The 26,405-nt window shown below is 33.6% G+C and overlaps 1 protein-coding gene across 1 annotated transcript in view; it reads left to right on the top strand.

Moving 5' to 3' along the window:
* LOC134855505 (neuronal acetylcholine receptor subunit alpha-10-like) overlaps positions 1–26,405 on the top strand; it is a 127,624-nt gene that overhangs the window by 33,589 nt on the left and 67,630 nt on the right. Inside the window, exon 5 of the mRNA XM_063872045.1 lies at positions 665–778. Within this exon, the coding sequence (XP_063728115.1) occupies positions 665–778 (114 nt within the window). The remainder of the gene's footprint in view (positions 1–664; positions 779–26,405) is intronic.

Genomic DNA, 26,405 nt, shown 5'->3' with positions numbered 1-26,405 from the left:
GACGTATGACATGATCCAATTTTTTCTCATTGTCCACAAGAAGTTCAATTCAAGTTCAATTCAATACATATTTATGTTTCTATGTAGCTTCTTCAAGCTTAGGATGAACTTCTAGTCTGTCGCAAATTTTCGAAAACAATCTTTTTTAGAAAAGATTAGTGTTAAAAGTTTCGATTTCTTTTGAGAATGAATTTGAGTTTTTTTATACTCTGTTGTTAGCAAGAGCAACATTTTTGCGCGTTATCCAGTTAAGTGAATGGCTCATTTAAAAAAAAAACATAAAATTCGGTTTGTACGGATCCTGTGTCAACTCGGGATGAAAAATGTTCTGCCTTCTGCGGAAAAAATCGATGGAACTTGACCGCAAATTTTCAGCCACAGAAACACAAATTAGCGTGTAGTTGACTTTGATGATCGAAACATAAATCAAGCGATGCATTCCGGGTATTTTCCGACCAAGTGAACCAAATCTCCTCCCTGAATCAATTTAGGAACGAAATTGTTCATTCAGTTATAAGCGTTATTTTTCAGCCAATGAGACCTCAGCAATTTCTATACTGACTTGCAGCTTAAATGTGCCGTTGACTTACGGCGGCGATTGTTCATTTGGTTAGTTGGGGGAGGGGGTGGGTTGTTCACTTGATCCGAACAAAAACTGTTTTAGCATAGAGGAGTCAGAATCAGGTGTGAACAATTTGGGGGTGCTAGTGACTAATGACGGGACTGTGTTGTGGATGAGGCCCAAAATACTCACAGCTGCATGTTCTATTAATGTACTGTAAGTCACAAAATTTATTTCATTTTTTTTCGAGAAAATTGGTTCATGTTTTAACAATATTTATTCGATTGTTAAAGATTTGAGACAACTTGATAGGCTCTTAATTGGCCTTGTTTGTTCTTTAAAAAGATCGGATTTTTTTTATTAGTACTTTTGTAATTGATCAGCATTTTGCTCCTTTCTTAGAATCTATTTTGTTGAATTTTTTTTCAAACAAAATTTTGAAAATGTTGAGTACAAATCAATCGGGCTTTTGTGAGAAGTCAACCTAAGTTAATTTTGCCTAAAGATGTATCGCCTAAATAAAAAGTTCGTAAACGTTCTGTAAGTATACGAAGATTTTGTCTAACCTAAACTGTCAAACCCATATAATTCAAATGGTATAATTCAGAAAGTATGAAGCCAAACAAAAAGTCGAACAAAACGTCGTTTCTTAAAAATCTCCCTCAAAACGATCCTAGATTCACTTTCGGACGAATACGGACGGCTTTTGCCTTTGATTATTTCACAATTAAAGTAACATTGAAGACCTTCTGGAAACTAGGATTAGCAGATTTATGGGGAAATGGTCGTTTCAAATGTTGTATTGACCCTTTTAAGCCCAATTTTTATTTGAGTCTTTGTGATCTGATTTTGTACTAATCATTTGAAAATTAGTTATAACCGGACTCTCTCTGACCTTAAGTGTACACCACTCCGAGTTACTTGAAATTTGAAACTAATATAAAACTGGAGGAGATCATTCAAAAGGAAAGAATGGTGTACACTTAGCGTCAGAGTCCTGCTAAAACTAGTTTTCAAATGATTTTTTTTCAATTCTTCTTATTCTTTTTAAAATTTTCAATTATAGCAAAAAGCTTTTGGTCATGGCGCAGTCTAGCAGTATCGAACTGAGTGTGAGAGCTTTCCCAAAAATTTGGCAGAACCATACCCTCCAATTCATGGGAAGACTGGAGTGATATAATTCAAATAGCATCCAAATCTAATTTGAATGTAGATATGGATCTTCTTTTCAAACCGATGAACTGAACTCCAACTCAACCAACTATTATATATACCCCAAAAGTAACAAGTTTGAAGGCCAAAGAAACGCGAGGCTAAAAAGAAACCTAGGTGAGCATTAAAAAGACTTGAAGATGAAGCAGCAGCTCAGAAAAGAGAAATAAAAAAGTTCAACGAAATGCGTCCGGAAGAAGCGAACAAGGTTTTGAAATCAAAACTACATCACTCGCTCTGTTTTTAACAGTTGCCTTTGTCAGAAAAAAACGTAACTTTCGAAAGACACAAACTACTGAACAGTTTTGGATTGCCCCTACAGAAACGGAAAAGAATATTTACATATCCAGCAGAGAGGACGAATGGAAAAGAGACGTATTTTTTAACAAAATGAAAAAAAAATCTCCTCAAAGAATTTTTAATAAATCTCCTCAGTAAAATTCTTCAAAGAACTTTTGCCTCAGTTTGAAGCTTTGAACGCAGCTCCTATTGACCAAAATGAAGTACTTATCATTCGAAAAAGACCAATGTTTCCAAAAATTCCATGAATTTCATACTTAGGAGTACTAATGACGTTTTATTGTCAAGTGCGAATCGCGCCTTGAACATCGTTAGAAGGAACAATTGTATGAAATGCGGAGGATTAGCTTCTGAGGATATTTATCATTCTAGTTACTAATAATTTGGAAGTGAAGTAACTTATAATAGTAACCCACACCACAAATTACCAAAACCAAAACCCAGTGGTTCGTTTGATACAAAATATACACTTCCCTCAAAACATAAACTTTTGCGGATGTAGTGTGATATCGGATCGATAAAAAATATAATGAAACAAACTTAAAACTTTCTACGATCCGATAAAACCCGCTCAACTAAAGGGAAGAAGGGTACCTGTACATTTACTAGGATCAGTCAAACATGAATTTTAAAAATTTTGGTAGAAAGACTCAACTAAAAACTGGAAAAACAAGTCAAACAATATGCCACGAAGATCAATTCATTGCAAAAAAAAAAACAAATCTTTCAAGTTTATTTTAAACTTGATCATAAACAAACAGATTAACAAAAAAATTATTAGGTGCCTTTTATTAATGATATATTAGATAAACTAGCCGCCAAATTAACTAATAGCGCAGCGCCAGCAATTTTTTTGTGGTAATCGTTACCTTACAGATGTTGTTGACCAAATCGGAGCAACTAATAAACCGCATTCTGAGTAGTGTATCCTCATCAAAGGCATGGTTAGAATAAAAAAGATTGCAATGCTATTGGTTATAGCACGCAATGATGTTCCTTGGATAATATCAATGATAATGGATGATCATAGTCTGTCTACATAAAATTCTAAGATAACCGATTACAATGGATCAAAAACTATTTAAAAACCAAGCAAAGTAGAACTCAGTTTAGTTAATTTAATCAATTAGAGTTGATATATTGGACTATCAGGAAGTATGAAGAAATAAAATTTATTAAAAGTGATTATATTAGGTTATGATGCAATAAAACAGAATTTGACATTAAAAAAGCCCAGATTTTTATAAGTTTTTTGGCGTGTAGATTCCAGCTTTGAATGTTGCAGAAGCTAAACTGATTCATACGTTTGGCAGGTAAATTATTTTTATTAATTCATTTTTTTTACCCCCCACTTACATAACATTTAGTCCCACAATCTTATTTCCTTCAATTACGACTCCATACTTCCCTCCACACACTCGCAAAAATGCTCTTTCATCACCTTCCCCCGCGTACATACTTTTACCCCCCCCCCCTCTCTGTCTCTCTCTCTCTCTCTCTCTCTCTATCTATCTCTCTCTTACACTTATTTAACCCCACCACCCCCTGCAAACCTTTAAAAACCCTTTACCTTACGGGGGTGTAAATTAAGTGTTGTGTTTGGGTGGGGTGGTGAGTAGGTATGTGAAAACTTTGGGTAGATGTGGTGGATAGTGTTGGAAGACGGTACAAGCTAATGAATGAGGGGGGCTGGGGAGGATTATGGGGCTTTCAGTATGGCATTTAAAAAAGTTTATTCGTAAAGGTTTTATTTGAAATTCAGTAGAATGAGTAGCGCAGCAAAAAAGCCAGTCAGAAAACTTATGAATAAATACTTACCTACTATAATCCGTAAAAATTCATTGTCATAGAATTTAAATGAATTATAATTTATTTGAACTCTAAAAAATTTTGGGTTACTATGTTCAAAATGCCCACTAACTTGTCTTGAATAGTTTTTGGCAAATAAAGTAATCATAAGACATGATTTTAGTCAAAATTAGTTGGTAAAATTTAAGTCCTTTTTGGGATTAATAAGGCGAAATGGCTCATTACCTCAATTACTTGCCCCAACGAATAGCTCATTCCTCTATAGCATTTAAAAATCGCGTTACAACGTCAGTACTAAAATATCAAACCGGCAGGGTCCACGAAGGTCAGGGATCGATCCCTAGAGGAAATATTCCTACGGAAATTGGTGTGAAAATAAAAAAACCGAGAATATATATTCCTCACTTTTAAAAAGCGGGAAAAAACAAGACTGTTCGTATCAGGTTATAGGCTTGAATGACCCAACTGCATTTAAAGGATGAAGAAAAAATTTTTCTGAAAAAAGTTATGACGTTATTTATTTTCGTTTTGATCTTTTGAAAACCATTCCCTCAAGGTGATGATTTTTGTATTTAGCAGAATTTTAAATGAACTAAATAATCCTGCTTCAAATCAATTGAAACGGCTTATATACCTTATTTGTTCTCGTTTTACAATTTATTAGCACAAAATAATTATATATTGCGCGAATCAACCCAAATTGGTCAAATTGGCAATCCTTGAACCTCAATAATTTTAACAAAAATGATCAGAGGCAACATAGTTTGCGCTCAGAACCACAGTAATTTTTGTTTAAAATGTTAAATCTTTGTCTAGTTAAAACGTCAAAATGAAACATCTAGTTGAAACGTTGAAAACTTGCTAGTTGAAACGTTAAATTTTGTCTGTAGAAAAAAAAAGAACCCAAGGACAAAATTCTGTAACTTTCTCCGAAAGTTGAAACAATTATAATCGATTATAATCACAACAATTAAAAAAAATTGTTAATATTTCATTATCATCCATAAAACCTCATTACGAGCGCGCTCATAAAGTCACCCCGCTAATTGTTCCGACTTTTAAAGAAAACTGATTCTTTGCCTTTGGTGCGTTTTTTTCCAGTCAGTTTGCGGCGATTAAAGTAACAGTTTATAAGAAAAAAATTTATACCTCATTGAAGATATCGAAAATTTATACCCCATTGAAGATATCGATTGAATCAAAATGTAAGAAGATGTTATACCTTCGATTGTTTTTTGCAAACTTCTGGAGTTTGAAAACAGCTAATTTGGCCATGCTCTGGATTAGTTTATCGGCACCTTGAAATTTTCATTTATAATGCTGAAAGCGTAACACATATTATTTTTGCTTGGCAAAAAATCTCGCGCAAAATTTTTTAAACAAATTATTAGTCGGTCGTATTAATTTTGTGCGACTAAGCATTTCAAATTTGATCTTCGATTTTGTCCAAAACTTATAGCTTTCCATGATTTTCTGTTATCAAAAACTATTCGAAACTAAGTATGGGGCAGTCGGAACATTCAGGGTTTTCCCTGATATACGAGCTTATCCTTTCAATAATCTTGTTTTTTCTTTCAATTAGTATAATCCATACATTTGCTTATCAAACAACGCGTGGCTCGTTAAAATTTATAACAACTGTTTTTGAAATTTTGTTTTAAAAACTTAATTTTGAAGGCTGGTTCTTGTCAAAACAGTCTAATAATTTAGTGCATATAGTTACGTTAACTATAAACTTTTCCTAATTGTTTATGTCCAGAAAGTTAAATTGCCTAATGTTATTTCCAACTCGAAGGGTTTTGAGTTACCCTAAGGCAGATTTTATCTCGACAGGTTTTTACCATTAATTCTCCTCTTCGCCGGTGGTAATTTATCAATCTAAATATTAGCTTTAAACGTCAAAGATTTTGATTTTCTTTGACCATGATCAGGGTGCTTTAACGGCTAAGCATCAGAAAACTCTCAAGCTCAGTATAAGTTTTAGCAGTGTTAGCACCAACTTAAGTTGATAAGTTTATGGCTATACGTGTTAATCCAGGAGTAATTTATACCATCTTTGAAATATTATCTATCTTTAGTTCGACTCTCAGGCTTTGATCAACAAAGCTCTGTAGGCACCCTTAGTTCAAAGTTTTTGAGAACTTTGATGAAAATAATCGGACGACTTATGATTAGGAGTCAATGGCATGTTCTGCTGGATCTTGTTAACACCCTAATTTTTAATAGAAGGGAAATTTGTAACGAATTACCAAATTTGTGTTCCTTAATGGTTGGTTTAATTCATTACAGGGGTGGAAAATATTTACCAGGTATCATAAACGGGGTACAGGGTGGAACCTGATCTAAACTACATTTTATGATTGGATAAATTAAATGTTTTACCAATGTAAAGTATTTAATATTAACCAATCATGATCCATCTAACTAACAACCCACTTATTTGTAAGTGCTGAAGTTACTTGTAATTTCAGCACCAGAGAGATTTGAATTTAACTTAGAAATTAGTTGGACTCTCCCGAGCACTTCAGCAGCCGCAATAAACCAGTATACCCTAGATCTATTGAGCCTAGCAGAGACTAGTTAAACAACCTGAGACTAGATAGTATAAGAGTAAGATTAGGATCGGTATTAGACTAAGAAGTTGCACGAATCTATCCGGCCGAAAATAAGATAGCGTGACGAGCAGACGGTGTACCCTATCCGAAATTACTCTATGAGTTACACTTCGGTCCTAACTCATCTGGTGCGACCATAAGTCTCGAACAAGACCTTACTAGATTAGAATTAACCAAAATTAGATTAGAAATTAGACAAAAACATTTACAAAATGTTATACGACAATAATTTAATTGAAATGTCTCTCCGACTCAATAGATCAGAGCCAATATTCCGAACCATAATAGAACTACCCGGAATTGGAAGAAGACATCGAACCAAAGACGACATACGACAAAGTAGAAACTTGCCGTATAGTTATATGATAGTTCGGCAAAAGCCAGAACAAACTTTTATATTTCGAATACTACTTGCAATGAATTTAGATTTCCATTTGCAAACATAAAACCTTGAAGTTAATCTTCAAAATCATTTCAGGCGCTAAACAAAATTAATATTATACAATAACGATTGATAAAAAGATCTAAGATCGTTTTCCTAAAACTCTGCAGTATTATACAAAACATGTTTGAAAAATATTTATTGGAAAATAAAAATAAAAATTAGTAGCATGACAATAAATGGTTAGTAATCATAAATCATCTTGTTGTTCCAGCTTCATCACCTAAAACATAACAGCAATCATCAACTCACTAATATCATCAAAACACTAAATCTTTCCTTTACACACATTTAAAAATTTATTAAAACTTAAATTCACTTAATTTTAAAACCAGATCATCAAGGCTTATCCTTGGATCTTAAATCATTTTCTACTTAATTAAATTTCAAATTTGATCATCAAGGCTTATCCTTGGATCAAACAGAACAACTTTGTTCTCCCCCACCCACTTAATTAGTGTCTAACGACCTCAAACGTCGATTCACTACCCAACCCTTTCTAAAGACCCAAGACTAATAGAAATTTTTAAACAAAACTAATCATTCAAATTAGGATAAACAGTGAAGAACTTCGGTTAATCATCCTTCACTTGACCCCCCCTCTTACCAGACTCAGGATAAATCTTAGACTTAGTAAGTTTAAAATAGTATCTAACGAACTACTCGCGTTCTAATTATACCTGAACCTTGTGGATCGATTTACTATTCTCCAACCCTTGAACACAATCACTACCCCTAAGTAAGATTAAGTAAGTTAACACCTTAGCTTATACTAGTCACGAGAAAGTAAAAATCATTCTTCGGAATCGATATACTTTTCTCTCCAACCCTGAACAAATAGACCCAGGTTAAGCTAACCAAAAAATCGTAAGAACTAACAGTTTAGGAAAATAGAAATCATTTAACAACCTTTTGCATCCGTCATCCTAAACCTTATGTCATTTAAAAACCTAGGAAATAAACAAACAATCATTTTACACAATTGTGAAATAGATAACAAAAAATACGACCTTGTAATCACACCTCATACACAAACAGTTGGATACATTCGAACAAAACGACAAACACTAAAGAGAAAAATAATAACTAAACAAAGACAAATAACACGAAGAAGATTTTCAAAAAATCGAAACGCATTTTCAGAATCAGAAACCAACAGTTTAGACGAACTTTACAAACTAAAAGAATCAATAGATAAAAATTACCCACTTCACGATCAATTATATTTTTCTGACTCAGAAACAACTTCAAATTCATCACAAAGAGGAAAAAGAAGAATAAAAAAACAGTACAAACACAAACCAGTACATTTATACAATTGGAATCAACCAATTCGACACATTATTAATTACATATTAACAGTCATCGAACGGAAAAATGAGTTCAACGCACACCCCAGGTGACGAAACTCCAGATGATGATGAAATCTTTCCTTTTATAGTAGACGCAGATACTGATAGAGGACAACACATATTTTGTCAAAATTTACTCGTAAATTTATTTGAACCCGGAATCAGTCCATGTAAAACAGAGTTCCCCGATGTAAAAATCAAAAGACAAATCATAGACCACTACTTAAAAGATATATGCAACATAACACAACAGTATGGAATCTACTCCATAGAGTTCACTTCCCCAAACCATAATAATAGAACATATACTATACAAACAGACGATCTTGATTTAGAATTTTCAAAAGTTTTTTCAGAATATATAAAAAGCATCCAATACCATAACTCACAAAGAGCAAACTCCATTTTCACCAATGAAGTTTTCGCAATAATATATAGTTATATTTCGATATTAGAAAACGAAATCCCATTAACAAATGTCTCACCGACAGAAACATCTAAACATTTAAGAGTACGACATGAAATCACACTACTCTCTAGTTATTTAAACATCATTAAAGAAAATTTCACGAAAGACGACGTTTCACAACATACCAAACACGATTTACAAAAAATTTTGGCATGGTTCATAATAGATTATTTCACACACAATATTGATTTAATTGCACAAGCAAGAAAAAATTTTAGACCCCAAAATTCGAACGATGATACCGCTATCACAGAACAATCAGATTATGTTTGGGACCCCGAATGGTCTCATCCCGCATTTATAAGCTTTCCACAATCAATCTCAAGTCAAGCAATAGGTACAATATCTTACATAAGAGATTACGTAAGAGTAATACCATTAACAATTGATGCAACACCATTAAACTATAATACATTTTTACCCGATACACAAAATAATAGTTTAAACTCTACAGTCATACACAACGAAAACCTCAATGGAACTAGGAATCTTACTCAACAAGATATCCAGACACCATCACACTTCATAAATGAAGAAATTGTACACACAACAACTACACAACAAAGTATTTCACCAATACGCCCAAATTTAACAACACCAAGAAATACAAATCCTTCACAAACACAGGTAACCTTACAATCAACCGTTAAACCTTCGGTTGCTCCTAAATATTCACATATGGATTACCAAACATACAGACCCATGACAATACCATCAAAAACACGTAAAACATTCACTAGAAACAACTTTGCAGACCATAATTATAATTATACACATCCATCAAAAACAAATTATCAACCACAAAGGAATTTTAATCAATATACAAAACCTCGAAACTGGGATAACCCAACGGCCCAATATAATTCCAAAAATTTTCAACCAAATCCTCCACAGGATCGCAGTGAAAATTACCCATTTTTTCAACAAAATAAAAATAAAAAACAAACATCTTATCAAATGGATTATTTATCCTCAGATGATGATTCCTTACAACCAGATATATTTGCACAAAATACTCAAGAATATCGCAGACAAGGAATACAGAAAACACGTACAAATCATAGAAATTTTTCTCCACAACCGATAGATGCACAACATCAACAACCAATTCAACAACAAAATCCAATTAATACACAATCTTTTCAACCAATTCAACAACAAAATCCAATGACTGCACACTCGTATCAACCATCACAAATGCAAAATGAAATACCACTCCCATATTATCTTCAACAACATGAAATAACAAGAAACCAACTTTCAAATTTTTCTCAAATGCCAAATGCAGCAGAATCATTACAAATGACAATGAATCCATACCTTATGGGTGGATCATCGATAACATCAAATAAACCTTTAATGGTCTTCACAGGAACAGACCCTGAATACTCTGTAGAAGATTACTTAAATGCAGTAACAGCAAATTTGATTTTAAACATAGGACCTGAACCAATTAACACGCCACTTCATCAAAATTGGATACATCGACGCACAGCGTTGATACAAACAACCTTAGATGGCGCAGCCCAAAAATGGTTTTCAGTACTACCTCTAGAAATAAAATCAAATTGGAAAAGATTTACACAAGAATTTTCAAAAATGTTTGACTCCGAAAGAAACAAACAACAACAAAGAGTTTTATGTAATGAAATTCGTAGATTACCAAACGAAACCATCAAGCAAATAGCAGTACGAATCGAAACACTAGTTCGAAAAGCATATTCACTAAATACACATGACTATAAAAATACAAAGATGACAGAAATCTTAATGATGACCTTAACACCACAATTAAGGAAAATAGCAATAAAAAAGAGAGCATCCCATCCTTCTTCAATTCGAGAACCCGATTTAGATTTTCGAAAACTAGTAGACAAATTAGAACAAGCAGAAATCACGATGAAACTAGAAGAAACGGAAAATCTGAAATTACAATACGTTAACAGAATTGAAACGACTCCCACTAATATTAATAATATACAGGAATCAGAAACAGACCTCGTCGAAAAAATCACTGAAATACTCAATATTTACGAAAAGAACCCGAACTTTAAAGGCAAACCATCTTTTAAAAAATGGTGTAATTATTGCCGCCGATACGGACATAGTATTTCCGAATGTAGACAAAAACAGCAAGATAGTCAAAATAAACCTCAAAAATACAAAGAACCAAATAAATCATTCTATCAATACATGAAAAAAGATCAAAATCTACCGAACAAAACAGTTCACAGCAACAACAGTTCAGGAAAACCACTCCCGAACAATACAAATTATACAAGAAATCAATCACCATATAACTCAAGTTATAGAGGAAGATCACCAGAACGAAGAAACACGTATAATCCATCACAAAATCACTACAATAGACCAAATAGTAGAAATAACTACTCCAGATCAAATTCAAATACACAACGATTTGTTTCTAGATCTAATTCCCAATCAAGAAATAACTACTATCCAAACAACCAATCACGAAATTCATCATACAAAAGGAATAGAAACTACTCCTATAATCGAAATAGAAGTTATTCAAACAACCGAAACCAGAATTACCCGAACAATCGATCAAGGAATAACTCATATAATAGATCGAACTATAACAGACCAAACAATAATTACCAAAACAGATCGCGAAATAATTCACAAAATCGACACCCAAGTTATAATAATCGTTATAGAAATTATTCCCAATCACCACATAGGAATAATAATAACTATAATAATTCTAATAATCGTCACAGAAGCAGTACACCTAAACATCAAAGACAAATCAATCAAGTACAAGCTAACCCAGAAACAACATCAGACCCTCCAGGTATTGATGACACAGTAACTGATACGTTACAACTCAATCAAATAAACTGTACATCATCAGATTCAGAAAGTGATACTGAAAACACTCTTGCTATCAATATGATAAAAGTCGAAAATGACTATGAATCTGTCATATATGAACAACCCTTTCCATCACATATATATGAAAATCAATCAGAATTTCTTCAAAATAATTACACTACACCCATAAATTCCACACCAACGACGCAAGAAACAAATGAGATAAACACTACAAATCAAACCAATAAAAATACCAAAACAAAATGCTTGAATACAAACCACATTTATCAAAATATACAAAAAGAACAACCCAAAGAAAAAATTTGGACAATACCATTTCTCTTAGAAAGCCCAAGAAATAAAGAATTTCAACCACCAGACCTTGAAATAGATTTTTTAATTGATTCAGGAGCAGAATCAAACATAATAAACATTCCCACATGGAATGAAATAAAAACTTTACATCCGAAGCTAACACCTCTCGAAACCTCCAGTAAGTTAGCAACAGCACAAGGATCAACATTGATAAACTACGGAAAAATCCAATTATTTCTCCTCCCTACCAGAACAATGGAGCAAAGCAAAATTTTAAATAAGCCATTTAAACAAATATTTCATATCACTGATATTAAATATAATATCATTGGAATACCATTTATTTCGAAGTATATACCAACAATTAACATACTAAATAGTAAAATATTAATCAAAGATAAATATACAAAAACAAAAGAAACATCCTTAACATTTTTTCAAAGATTAAATAAACAACCACCATTCTTTTCAAAATTTTATCCGATATTTAACCAACAAAGAAAACACCTGAAACCACTATCAGGAAACATCTATAATTTTTCAATCAAACAAGTTCACCAATATGATAAAGAACAAAACAAACAAAAATTTTATATGTCAGATTTTGAATTCAAACCTATTCATAAATTTTTCAAAATCACAATCTCTTCAATAAAATATTTGAAAAATTCGAATTCAGATATTATTTCCTTACATGTTTATAACAACACACCTTACCAAGTAACATTACCTTTAGGACTTTTAGGATATTGTGAAACCAACGCTACAATATCACCAATACACGAAAAAGCCTATCGCGTAAATAATATACTCCAATTACTAGATATTTGCCAATCTACAATTCTTAATGAAGAATTATCTATAAATAACATAATAAGTAACGAAAACAGAAATACGGATTATTTCACAAAAACTCCATATTTCAAACCTACATTCAACATAAGTAACTACACAGCAGACCAACAGAAATTTTTAACAATGTTTAATTTCCAACATTCACAAATAACACAAGACGAATTCGAAAAATTAGCCAAACAGCTAATTAAATATTCATCAGTCTATGCAACATCAAAATTCGATGTTGGAAAAATCAGTTCATCACTACATCTCCCGTTAAAACCAGACGCAGTTTTCAAAAAACAGAGAGCAAGTAAAGTACCAATTCACTTACATGATAAAGTAAACAGATTACTCGATATTTTAGAACAGTACAATATTATATCACCAGTTAATAAAGAAGAACAACCAAAAGGCAACACATTCATCAACCCCGTTATCATTCTAGCTAAAGGAGAATCATTAAAAATCGTTCTCGACGCTAGATACCTCAATTCACTCATAGATGAATCAAAATGTAATTGGCCCATTGAACCAATACAAGTTATTTTAACAAAAATAAATGGCAAATACTTTACAACCGCCGATATGAATAGTGCATACAATCAAATGCCACTAGATGAACAGTCACGACGTTTAACACAATTTGTTATCGGAAACCAACAATATGAATTCAACCGCTTATTCTATGGAATATCCATAGGACCAGCAGCATTTTCAGCTTTTATGAGCAAAATTTTTAGACCACTAATACTCAAGAAAAACGCAATCACCTATCTAGACGATGTTTTTATGCAATCACAAACAAAAGACGAAATGTTCAACGTTTTAGAAAAATATCACCAAATACTTCAGAACGAAAATCTGAAGGCCGCCCCCGATAAATCACACTTCTTTTTGACAAGAGTTAAATTCTTAGGACATAACATAGAAAGAAAAACAATCACTCCACTGAAATCACGCATTGACGCTATTCAAAAACTTCAACCACCAACAAATAAAAAGAAAATCCAAGAATTCCTTGGAATGTTAAACTTTTTAAGTAAATATGTTTATAAAATGCAATTATATCTACGACCATTTTATAACATTCTTAGACAACAAAATAACTTTGAATGGAATACAGAACATCAAGCACGATTCGAAGAAATAAAGAAACTTTTAACTGAACAAATTTCAAATACAATTCCAGACCCTGATCAACCATTTTATGCAATGTGCGATGCTTCGAACTTTGGCATCGGCGCAGCATTATTACAATCACATAATGGTACAAACAAAATGAACCTTATATCAGCAAACTCCCGATTATTCACTCAAGCAGAGCTACGACTCTCAACCCTAATGAGAGAATGTACAGCCATAATATATACACTGACAGAATATGAATTTCTGATACTTGGATCAAAACATCCCACAGTTTTATTCACAGACCACAAACCAATCATTTTTCTTTTTACACAAAAATCTAACCCAAACCACCGAGTTTACAGATTTCAATTAATTCTAATGAAGTTTCCAAACTTACATATAGTTTGGACTGCAGGAAAAAATCTTGCATTACCAGACACCTTAAGTCGAAATACACCACCTGAATTACTTACACGAAAAACAACAGTTGAAATACCAAAAAATATAAAATTCTACCTTGCAGAAAACGAAACATCACCTCGATTAGAATGCAAATATGCAGTTAAAACTGATATTGAACAATCACAAATAAATAATTTACAACATTTCCCACTTTATTTAGATTGTCAAAATAATCATTATGAAGTTGATCTACTTGGAACATCAACCTTCAAACCAATCCCATATTCTCAATGGATAAAAAGTAACACCCAACAAAAACGAACAAAACAACACCTACCTAAGAAAGACCATTTTCCACTAATCGAAAAAGAAGATTTAACTGATAAAATAAATTTATCAGGACCACAAACAAATGATTCAAAATACACAATAAATCAAGTTTTTGACCTCCATGACCCACTTGATACAATACCCTTATCTAAATTAGAAATCGAAAACATTTTCCTCCCCCCAACAGAAACAATTACAATTTCAACACTGAAACAATATCAAAATCTTGACCCAATAATTCGACAACTGAAATCATGGCACAAATATAAAACTAAACCTATCAAAGCAGATTCAACCATTCTAGGAAACAAAACACTCCTCCGATACTTTCGCAAATTTAACAACACAACAATTAACGAAAAAACAGACCTTTTAGAGTATAACCTAAATGAATCTACAGTTCCCTGTCTCCCTATAAGTATGATTCTTATAGCTTTTAATATTTCACATACACAAAATATTAAAGGACACTCTGGATCAGAAAAAACATATTCAAATTTTATACAAAATTTTTACTTCCCAAATGCACCGATTTGGATAAAAGTACTATGCAATGATTGTATAGTATGTCAACTGAATAAACCTTACCCAAATCAAAAACAAATAGCACAAAAACAAGATTTTAAAGGACAAAGTTTGTACTTTAATCATCGTATCTCATTTGATACTAAAGGACCAATTTCACCCTCATCAGAAGGAAACTCCTACATTATGGTAATTGTTGACGCATTTACACATTATGTAGCACTTAACCCAGTACCACATTGTAACGCTTATTACGCTTACACAACACTCTATGAACACTGGATAGCAAAATTCGGACTACCAGAAATTTTAGTTACAGACAACGGTACAGAATTCATAAATAATGAAATAATAACACTATGTCATTTATATAACATTAAACACAAACCACGTACATCTCATGCACCTTGGACAAACGGTTTAGTCGAAGGTATGAACCGTTCACTACAAGAATACCTTAGATGTATCATCAACGGAAATGATACAAAATATACCGAATGGTCAGCAGATGTAAAATTATTTCCCTTAGCATATAATTCACAAATAACGACAACTTTAGGAATGTCACCATACGAAATGGTTTTCAACCAAAAGCCACGCAAACCAATAATGTTTACAGCAAATTCCCATAAAAACGCACAAGGTTATTGTAAACCAACTAAAGACTCAATTTGTTATAACCTACCTTTACATACACACGATGAAGATCATTTTCATCACCCACAAATTCTTAAATTAGCCTCCGGTACACACACCGAATGGATTTTAAATAGAGATAAGAAACACAATGAAATTTACCAAAAAATAACGAAAAAGTTATTACAAAGACAGAACATAAATGAACAAATCAATTCACGTTTTACACCAGCTTCCGATTTAAAAATTGGAACATTTGTTTTAATACCTAATTTTAATACTCAAAAAGGAATTTCTAAAAAATTACAACCCCTTCGAAAAGGACCATACCAAATAATTGCAAGACCCACTGATGTCACATATAAAATTACCGACTCAAACAAAAAAGAAATCGTTCAACATCGAAACAACCTATTACCTTATTACCCAAAAGAATACGCACTCCGCGAATTAACTCAATTATATTCTTTCACAGGATTAAAAATCATTCAAAATGAACCACATCTGAAAAACACAGAACAAAATGATAACCCCACCGAAAATCAAAACACAAAACCAACCGCCACCAAAAACAATACACAAAACCATAAAGAATCCCCAAAACAAAGAAAAAATAGAAAAATGACCGAACAAATAATACCCCAAGAACAAATAGACAAATCAGAAAATAGAAAAACAACAAGACTCCGAAATCAACCACGTAAAAACTATAAAATATTCATCCCCCAATCTAAAATTTTAAAGAAAGTGGAATTTCAAAAGTAATTTTAACATTATACTTCACAATCTTGAAACCTCCGAAACATTTTTCATTTACATTTTTCAAAATAACATGCTGACAAGTACGTAATAATTCTAGTTCAAAATAGACCAATAGGATTCATCCAATCCGTCACTTTCTCTAACTCAAACTAAGACCAATTAGACGAATCATATAGAACTCCAGGCACATCTATAACTATAACTTTACGACCTCCAGGTCAAAAATAAGCAAACCACTCCAACTTGACAACTAAAATAAATATCACCATAATACCGTACCCCTCCCTTATCTAATAACCCAAAGATCAACAATATTTCCCCAACTCAGACCACGAATACCCCCAAAACAAATTTGTTAACTTAGCCTAAGGTAACAAAATGAACATTTTAATTAGCCTAAAGTATAAAAATCTCACCATACCCCGGATCATTTGACAAACAAAAATAAAGAAAAAGACGACCTCCCAATCACCATGAAAATTGCCCCCAACAATTTTTTACAAAACTCAACCCACTTGTCAAAAAACTAATAAATAATCCGACCACACTAGAAAATCGCCTCGAACAGCAAAAAATATTCGACCAAGAGATCATTTCTTAAATGCTCTTCTCTCAATCAGTTACTCAAATACTCATAAATCTTAAACATTTTTTTACAATACTTGAAACCTTTATAATATTTCTTTTTGATATACTTGAATCTTTTCTAATAATCCTAATCATTTTTTGTAACATTTTTTTAATTTTCTACACTATACTCGAACTATTCCTCCAACTTTCCAAAACCCTTGATTACATCCACAGGTACGATTCATATAACTTGTCTAAATGATACGAAAAATTTTCAGTAGAACTGATATTTTTTTATTGTTTGTAATTTTCATAGCATTTTTCTCATCCCTCATTTTGACAATATGTAAATGTATAAAGAAAGCAATCTTCACATTTGCCCTAGCAACAATCCTCCTAATTCTTTTTTTAGAAGAATATTATAATAAACATAAACCTTCCCACTAAAGTAACAATTCAAAAATCCATCAAAAATTGCTACCCAACAGTCACAGAATCAGTCTTCACCGACATCATCCCAAGATAACCAAACACCACCTTCAATTACTCAAAATCCTCAAACATCTACACGAATTTCTTTTCAAGACAATCCATACACTTTTGAAGAACGACATGCTCGTTTATCAGAACCACTAGAACCAGTTCAACGACAAGCACCTCTAAGCGAACCAACATATAACCTATACCCAACACTACCACAAGAACTAAGTAGAATAAGAAATCCTAGTCAAAACCAAAATACAGTCGAAATAAATAGACAAATTATACATCCTCGACGAAACAGAAATTTTCAAACTCCCCGAGTTCATTTTGATATACCTCAATCCCCATCACAAAACACTCCAGAAAACCCCATTGGTATATTACCAGAAACCCCTACGCTTCTTTCACAACGTAGCACCTCAAGCCTACCATCAGATTACTTAGGTTCAACACCAACATCTGAACAAATACGTGAAAATCCCTTTAACCCCCCAAACCAGGCATCACGACTACCATATTGGACAACACATTCATTTACACAAGGTGAATTAAATTTAGTCAATAATCCAATAGATATTTCTACGGATACAACAACATCCTCATCACTACCAGAAACATTATCACTACCATCAACACCATCAATAAGCCAGATTTCACCACCACCTTTTAACTTAAATTTTCCAAATAATCTCGACGCCAGATATCGAGAACAATCATCAATAAATATTCCTTTAAGACTAGATTGGAATACATTTACAGCACCTCCACCATTATTTGGACAACATCAAGAAAGTAACCGCCTTCATAACTGGGCACTTAATAGATTACAATATCGCCAAGATATTCACAACGATATCCGTGATCACAATATTCAAATACTCCAACAAAACAGTTTACAATTAAAGTTTGAAATCACAGTTAAGTTAAATAATATTACCCAACATCCCTACCCATTAAACCCACCTAACATAACAGCTCAATCACTACCACCACCGTTTATAACTACTGAAGTAATATACAAATACGACAGATATACCAAAAACACAATTGGCTACATTACATTTTATAATCCATACTCAGGATTATCATACACATGTATATTCTAAAATTATTAATTTTTCTCCAACTCCTTTTTCTAGTAATCTCAAATCAAAACATAAACCCTTCCCCTCGTACAGGACCACAAGATTTATTAGTAACACATTACGATTGTGAAGAAAATGAACAAAAAACACTACATAAATATGCAATAAATCAAGTATCACAATGTGAAACAGAACCACAAGCTATAGAAACCACAGATGTAATAGCAACACTCTATTCAAAAGCCCGAGCAACAACAGTTACAGGTTATAAATTCACAGCAACGTTTTCCGAAAAGAAAGTACATTGTTCACAAGTCTCGAACGGAAACAAAAACCGACTTGATCATGAATCATTCTATCAGAGTAATATAGAACGTCTTTTACATCTCAATCCCGACGATTGTAAAAGTGAATTACTTAGACTAAACATCACACAAAATAAAAACTCCGCAAGAAAGTTAGTTAATTTTCAAGTTTTTTCAGACTCTGTACATCAATCACAACTTGAAAGACACCAAGGACATATAAAACTAGACGAAAAATACCCGTATAACGGCGCACACGGACGATTAACCTATGACCTACACGATAAACATTGGATACCACACATTGGTATAAATGACCCATCAAACTGCAAAGCAGACACAAAAAATAAAGGATACCAAGAAATAATGTTTTTCGATTGGAAAATACAACTCGAAAAAATACAACTAACACGAGATTTATCAGATAATACAATGATCTATCAAGGAATCCGATTACCTTGTAAAAATGATCAAGGCTATTGCGACCCTACAACGAGAACACAAGCAACAATTGTTTGGTTCCCCGAAGATACATGTACAACATTTCAAGTAGCAAAAATACACGCTCGTATGATAAAATTTCACGAAAAATATTTTATACAATCAATTCCATATGAACAAGTCCATCCATCACGAAAACTAAGTTCTAATTTTAGAAACATAGACAATATAGAAAATAAATTGACACGTTTTCAAATATATCAAGAAACAGAACTTGCATGTAAATACAGGAATCCACTTCACAGAACACAATATTCTGAAATATTAGTTGAATACGAAAAAGGATTCGACATGACCACTGGAAAAGTAAAAATCGACCCATATGCCACAGGTCATCCTCTAAACGAAGGAACATCCTAAATACCAGTTAATTTTGAAAAAAGCAACGGACAACCTGGTGGACATCTAAAACCCCATGACACCAGAAGCACACGCTTACAAGAATTATCACTAATGAATACTACATATTTCGGTAATATCCACTATGATATTCTTTTAGATATGAAACTAGATTATACAATTAGCCGAATTTTTCAAGAAATGTCACTCTCCGAATTAGAAACACTACACCAACTATGCGAATTAGAACGAACACAAATATTACAATCACTTGCACTAGCAGTATTAAAAATACCCTATGCAGGATACTTATTATCTGGAAATAGATCAAATTTTTTAGACTATGAAGGAAACATCTTATGGTTTTTTACTTGTACTAAAAAAGTATCACCACTATACGTTTTTGAAGATAAACGATGTTATAAAAGAATCCCTATCTTTTATAAGAATAAAGTACATTTCGTGGATACACTTTCACGAAGAACCTATTTCTGGGATACCGCAGTCCCATGTGGATCAGAAAACAGCCACAATGTAGTACAACTAAACCCTGATGAAAATAAATATTATCTTCTCACTCCATATCCCACATTAATGCAATCACTCAAAAAATTTTCACCAGAAAGCATTCGCGCTATTGCTCGAAACCCAAATATAGACTTACAATCAATAGGAATCTATTCAAAATCAGATATTCAACATCACATTAGAACACAACAATTCCAAGAATTATTAACACAAATGGACACTATACAAAGACAATCAATAGACCAAAATTTACGCAAACTTGCAGAAACCGCAGGATTTGCCGATATCTACACGCAAGACTATAGCGGATATTTTAAAGACATTAAAGATTATATATATCTAAACGGTGAAAAATACCGTCCCCAAGATATATCACCAATTAACATTTTTAGCTTTGTTACACTCAAAAATGAGATCCTCGATTTTCTAGGATGGCCCTACTACATCTTAGAAAAATTGACTATTTTATACGCAATGTTTAACTTTATTGGATTTCTTTTCTCACTTTTAAAAGGAATCTACAACACATGTGCTATACACACACAAGTAAACAGACAAGCAAGTGTAGCACGCATACTATTTGCAGGATTTTTTGGAATCTTTTCTACATCTATAAACAAAATTCTTTTAGACGCACAAATAAAAGAATATAACACAAAAATAGCAACACGACAAAATACATACGACGAAGAACATAACAATGTAGACATAACGCCAACGGCACCACAATTACCACCCCTACCAAATAACCATCCACTATCCCTAGTCCCACGAAATTTTAGAAATTTATCCATCACACATAATCCAAATTTTCGACTCACCACATCACAAAGTCCCATCCAACATATAATGACACACCAGTCACAAGATCAAAATACTTATGAACAAATTATTGAAAAACCCCATACCACCGCTTTCCAGTCTCAAAATAATCATTTTTTTAGCCCACGATGAGCCGCCAACTTGGATCACTACACCGATCAAATTCCCACCCAACCAATCTTACCTCTCCAATCCCAATAATACCACTTTTTGCTTTTCCGCCACCCGATTTTCCATCTAGTAATGAAACATCAGGCATGAATTCCGACACTAATTCACACATCTCAGTTTTATATTCCATCTCACAACTCAATAACCCGAATATTGAAACCCCCGATGAATTTGCCGACTCAGAACCATCCCCATCCAATAATTTTCATAACTCTTCTAAATTTTCTCAACCCCCTTTTCAACCCATATTACCCAATAACCCTGACCCAATCACTCCCACACCCTCTTATGCTTCCCAAGTTACCCCAACCTACTCCTCATACCATTCTGACCAATCATCTCATTCTCCAGACACCCCCCGAATCTCCCCAGAGCTAGATAATTTTATTACCCTTCAACAACAACCCTACCACCTCCATACCCCAACAATAAACCAAATCTCCTCCACAATCAATTCATCCAACCCCCCTACCCCTACACCCTCTTCAAATTATACTGCATCATTAGCACCATCATCCACATCAACTGAATCTTCACACAATACTAATAGAGCTTACCGCACTTTTAAAAGAAAGTTCCCCAACCATCCTTTCCCAGCAAAACCAGGAACAGCCCGTGAATACATCAACCACCCCAAGCATACTAACACAAAGGAATTTTTAGCCATCACCTTACCCTCATTCCCACAATACACCTTAAACACCCCCCACGACACTAACGAAACACGCAACTTTGTAGATGAATACGTTTTAATGCCCACTCTCTCTTGGACCTCATATTATCATTTTACTAACCCTCTTTGCTTACCTTTATCTAACACTCACATCGATAAAGAGCGAAATACGGACATGCTATATCGACTCACTACAACACTAACCGCTAGACAATTTACTTACGTTGGATATAAAAAATCACTAAAAACACACACTGCACCTAGAGCTAACGAATATACACTCGAATACTATGATCACAACATCATCAGAGCTAACCAAGATCAATTCTTAGACGACGATCGCTTCGCTAATCCACAAATTACCGAAAAATTTTTCATCAAGACACCATATATATTTACACTAAACATCTTCGACCGAAAGTTTGATCACATTATTTCAGAAGCACTAACAGACACACAAGCATACGAAAGTTTTAAAGAACGCTTCCAAATATTTTCACTAACCTTTCATTTCCTTGCACCACACGAAAGAGATTTACACTGCTCACACGATATTATGTTGCGCACTAAACAAACCCACACATATAGTTATTATCGCTTCATCCAAAATCACTTTGACCTACACACACCCTCTAGACAACCACACCATCGTTTTCAATTCATTAATTCCAAATACACTTCACCATTTTTCCTAAATTTCACATATTGCATTAAAGATACTAACCTTCATGGTATTCTTCGCAATTATGATCCCATAACCCAAATGTACATCTTCTGTCCCATCACCAAGACCTTCAACGCCGAAGAATCCCGACCCTTCCTTATCCCGCACGAGTTTGTACAACCTATAGAAATCCCAATTTTAGAATTCATCCACAACACTAAATTCAATCACAAATTATATAATCTAATCCAAAACACACCTTATGAGTTTGCAGTTGGCACTGAAGAACTAACCACTATTAAGGCACTTCAATTGCTTTGGCCACTGCTTCAGACTAAAAATATCATCCGCATCTTAGCTAAACTACTAACAACTTCAGAACTAATTCACGACATCTTCCCCCACGGTTTTTTCCCCGACGACTAACAGGTAAGTATGAATTAAATGAATATTACTAACTAATTAAAACATTAAAAAACTCACCATACTTTATTCATGTTTTCTTTAGATTTTTAGCCTTCATCCGACAATCACCTACAAAAACCACAAAAGACAAATAAAAATCGCAAATTTCATCAAACAGATTTCAAAAATTCTATTAATCTCTTACACTTATAAATTTATAAATTTAATACCAATGCAGTAAATTCATTTCTAAAATTTTCCCCACAAGCAGTAAATCTAATTATGATGAAAATTTGTAACTTAAAATTCCCCCATAACTAGCAGTAAATTTACAAATTCTATGCAGTAAATTAATAAAATGCAAATGCAGTACTAACCTTTTGATATTCTCATTCATTCGCACAGAAATTCTATCCACACTCGCACAGCTCGCCCACGAAGAATTGTTTAAAATAATGAATTTCAGTTTCAAGTTTTCACACTCAACAACTCTAACATATAATAACATGTTTCAAACTTTCCTTTAACCCGGTTGGAAAGGAATCATATACTAAACAAAACTAACCAACGCAGCTTACTAAATACCACAAGTCATAGAATAACAGCATGACTAAGAAAAGGAAACCAACGGTACCCAAACCGGATTAACCCAGTTTAAAACTGGATAAATTATTCTTTTGAAGACTATTATAAAGTCTAAGAAAGAAATAATAAAACACAAAAAAGTCGAAAGACAAACCCATACCACGAACAATTTATTTTTTGGAAAAAGGACATAACCAACAAGACATAAGAAAAACCACAACAAACCCAACATAAAACGTTGTCACATAACAGGACCCCTCACAAAAACCGCATGAAATCATACTCCCACTCCTGGCCTAACCCACCAGGAAGGACGTCCTGAGCATGCTCTATAGCCGGCCTAACCCACCGCGCTACATCCACGCTTTGTGACCACACCTCTATTTTTAATAAGAGCTACTCAAGTGTGAGTAACTCTTCAAAATAACCGAACTAAAACAAAAAGCTTTTGTGAAAACAACTAACTAAAATCATAATTAAAAAATATTAAACTAATAAATGTTTTATAAAATGTAAATTACATTATGCAGTACATAGATCAGAATACAACACCAAGGACGAACATCTAAAGACAAAACGACCCCACTACACTCGAGAGAGAATGACCAACCACAATCGATATGCCACTCACAATCACAACTCAAAGGATTTAGAGTACGACTTGACTTCGCAGAAAAGGACTTCATTGAACTAGACCAATGACCACCTCGATGTTCAAGTATACGTACAGATCCGAGTAACCAGGCATCCCCTCCACGCACAATCTCCACGCCATTCCCAAATCAGATCAGACACAAAAGAAGTTCTCCACGCAGAACAGAAAAACCTGACATAGCAAACCATTCTGAAATCAGATTTGAGTTTGTTGCAAAGACTTAGTTGTTGTCACTAGAAGACACAACGTCTTATGTCTCTAACTCCAGCTTCCTGGAACTTCTTTAACAAAGAGGAAACAGAAGAAATACGATGTTCGCCAAACACCAACGTCCATCATCCATCCTTCGAATTGCAGAAGAACTATTCTAAAAAACTCTGTAAAACCCGGATGGGTGGAACCTGATCTAAACTACATTTTATGATTGGATAATTTAGATATTTTACCAATGTAAAGTATTTAATATTAACCAATCATGATCCATCTAACTAACAACCCACTTATTTGTAAGTGCTGAAGTTACTTGTAATTTCAGCACCAGAGAGATTTGAATTTAACTTAGAAATTAGTTGGACTCTCCCGAGCACTTCAGCAGCCGCAATAAACCAGTATACCCTAGATCTATTGAGCCTAGCAGAGACTAGTTAAACAACCTGAGACTAGATAGTATAAGAGTAAGATTAGGATCGGTATTAGACTAAGAAGTTGCACGAATCTATCCGGCCGAAAATAAGATAGCGTGACGAGCAGACGGTGTACCCTATCCGAAATTACTCTATGAGTTAACCAACTCGAACTTAACTCAGTTTATGAAAAAGCAGTACAAAACTTCCAAAAAATCAGAAAAATTTTAGGGTCGGTATGCCAAATATGAATTCCGTAAAAAGTACCGAAAAAGGGCGAGGGGTCGAATCCTTGAGAAGAAAAAAGTAAGCGTCTGTCCCAACCCCCATCCCCCCATTTTCACATGACTGATGTAGCTATGGGCAAAACAATTTACTAATTTTGTTCTTCAAAAAAGATAAACTAAGAACTCTTCCCTGTGAAAAGCAGAGCACAGCGAAACTCTCACCCCCACCTGCAAAATTTTACTGGTAAACTTATTGTTGACATTGTCCGATTGTGACAAAAATTTGCATGCAGAATAAATAGACCTTGACAATCATATTTGGTCTTCATACTTAACCTTATAACACACTGAGGTGGGAAGGGGGAAGGGAAAAGAGCCCACAGCGGATATCGTTTAGAGGTAACAAAGCGAACTGAGGAGCGATAAGTTGGGGGATCAGATCCTGGCAGGGGTCACATTTTACATTATTTAAAAACAATAAAACAATATTTAAAAAACAATAATTATCACTGATTTTGCTATCATCAGAATAACTGAATATAGCAGTGCTCCAGTACTCATTCAATGCTTCAATTTCTGTAACTCTTTTCTTGTTTTCCACCCCCTCGTAAAATTACAAAAAAAGCTGATCAAAAAATGTTCACGCAACATTTTGCATATTAAAATGTAAAAAATTGTTCACCTGTTCACGCTGACACGTTTTAACGCAGTTTATAACATTAAAAAAAAAACATTTTAAATAGATTTTACACATCGAACTTCAGAAAAACTCAAAGGGGGAACTAGAAATCTCTGATTTATCAGACTGTTAACCACAATTGAAGAAAATGGGTAATCCTCACACCCACCCAAACTTTACCAAATTTGACAGATCTCGAAGAAAATCTCCCAAAAGCTGAAAATTCTGATCGATCGAAACAAAAACAAGTGTATTCGCGCCATCTCATCAAGTAATACTACCATTCTTCAGAGCGGTGATTTTGATCGAATATTTATCAAAAAATAAGATAATTGCTTAGCAGTAGTAAGAACTTAGTTTGCCCTTTAAGTGAATAACATAATTTGAATTCCATTTGTTTTTTTTCGGGTTATAAAAGTTATTTCATATTTTTGAACCGCTAGAACTCTTTGATAATTTTTTACTTGGGGTCGAGGAGTGGCACAGTCAAGGGTCTGGGAGCGCCCCCTTCTTCTAACTCCAACGATACCCTTTCCGCTCAAAGGATCCCCCC

Source organism: Symsagittifera roscoffensis, chromosome 10 (assembly GCF_963678635.1).
Source record: "Symsagittifera roscoffensis chromosome 10, txSymRosc1.1, whole genome shotgun sequence".
In the NCBI taxonomy this organism is placed as follows: Eukaryota; Metazoa; Xenacoelomorpha; order Acoela; family Convolutidae; genus Symsagittifera; species Symsagittifera roscoffensis.
Note: the sequence above shows the minus strand (reverse complement) of the source record. Positions and strands in the feature narration are given on the sequence as shown.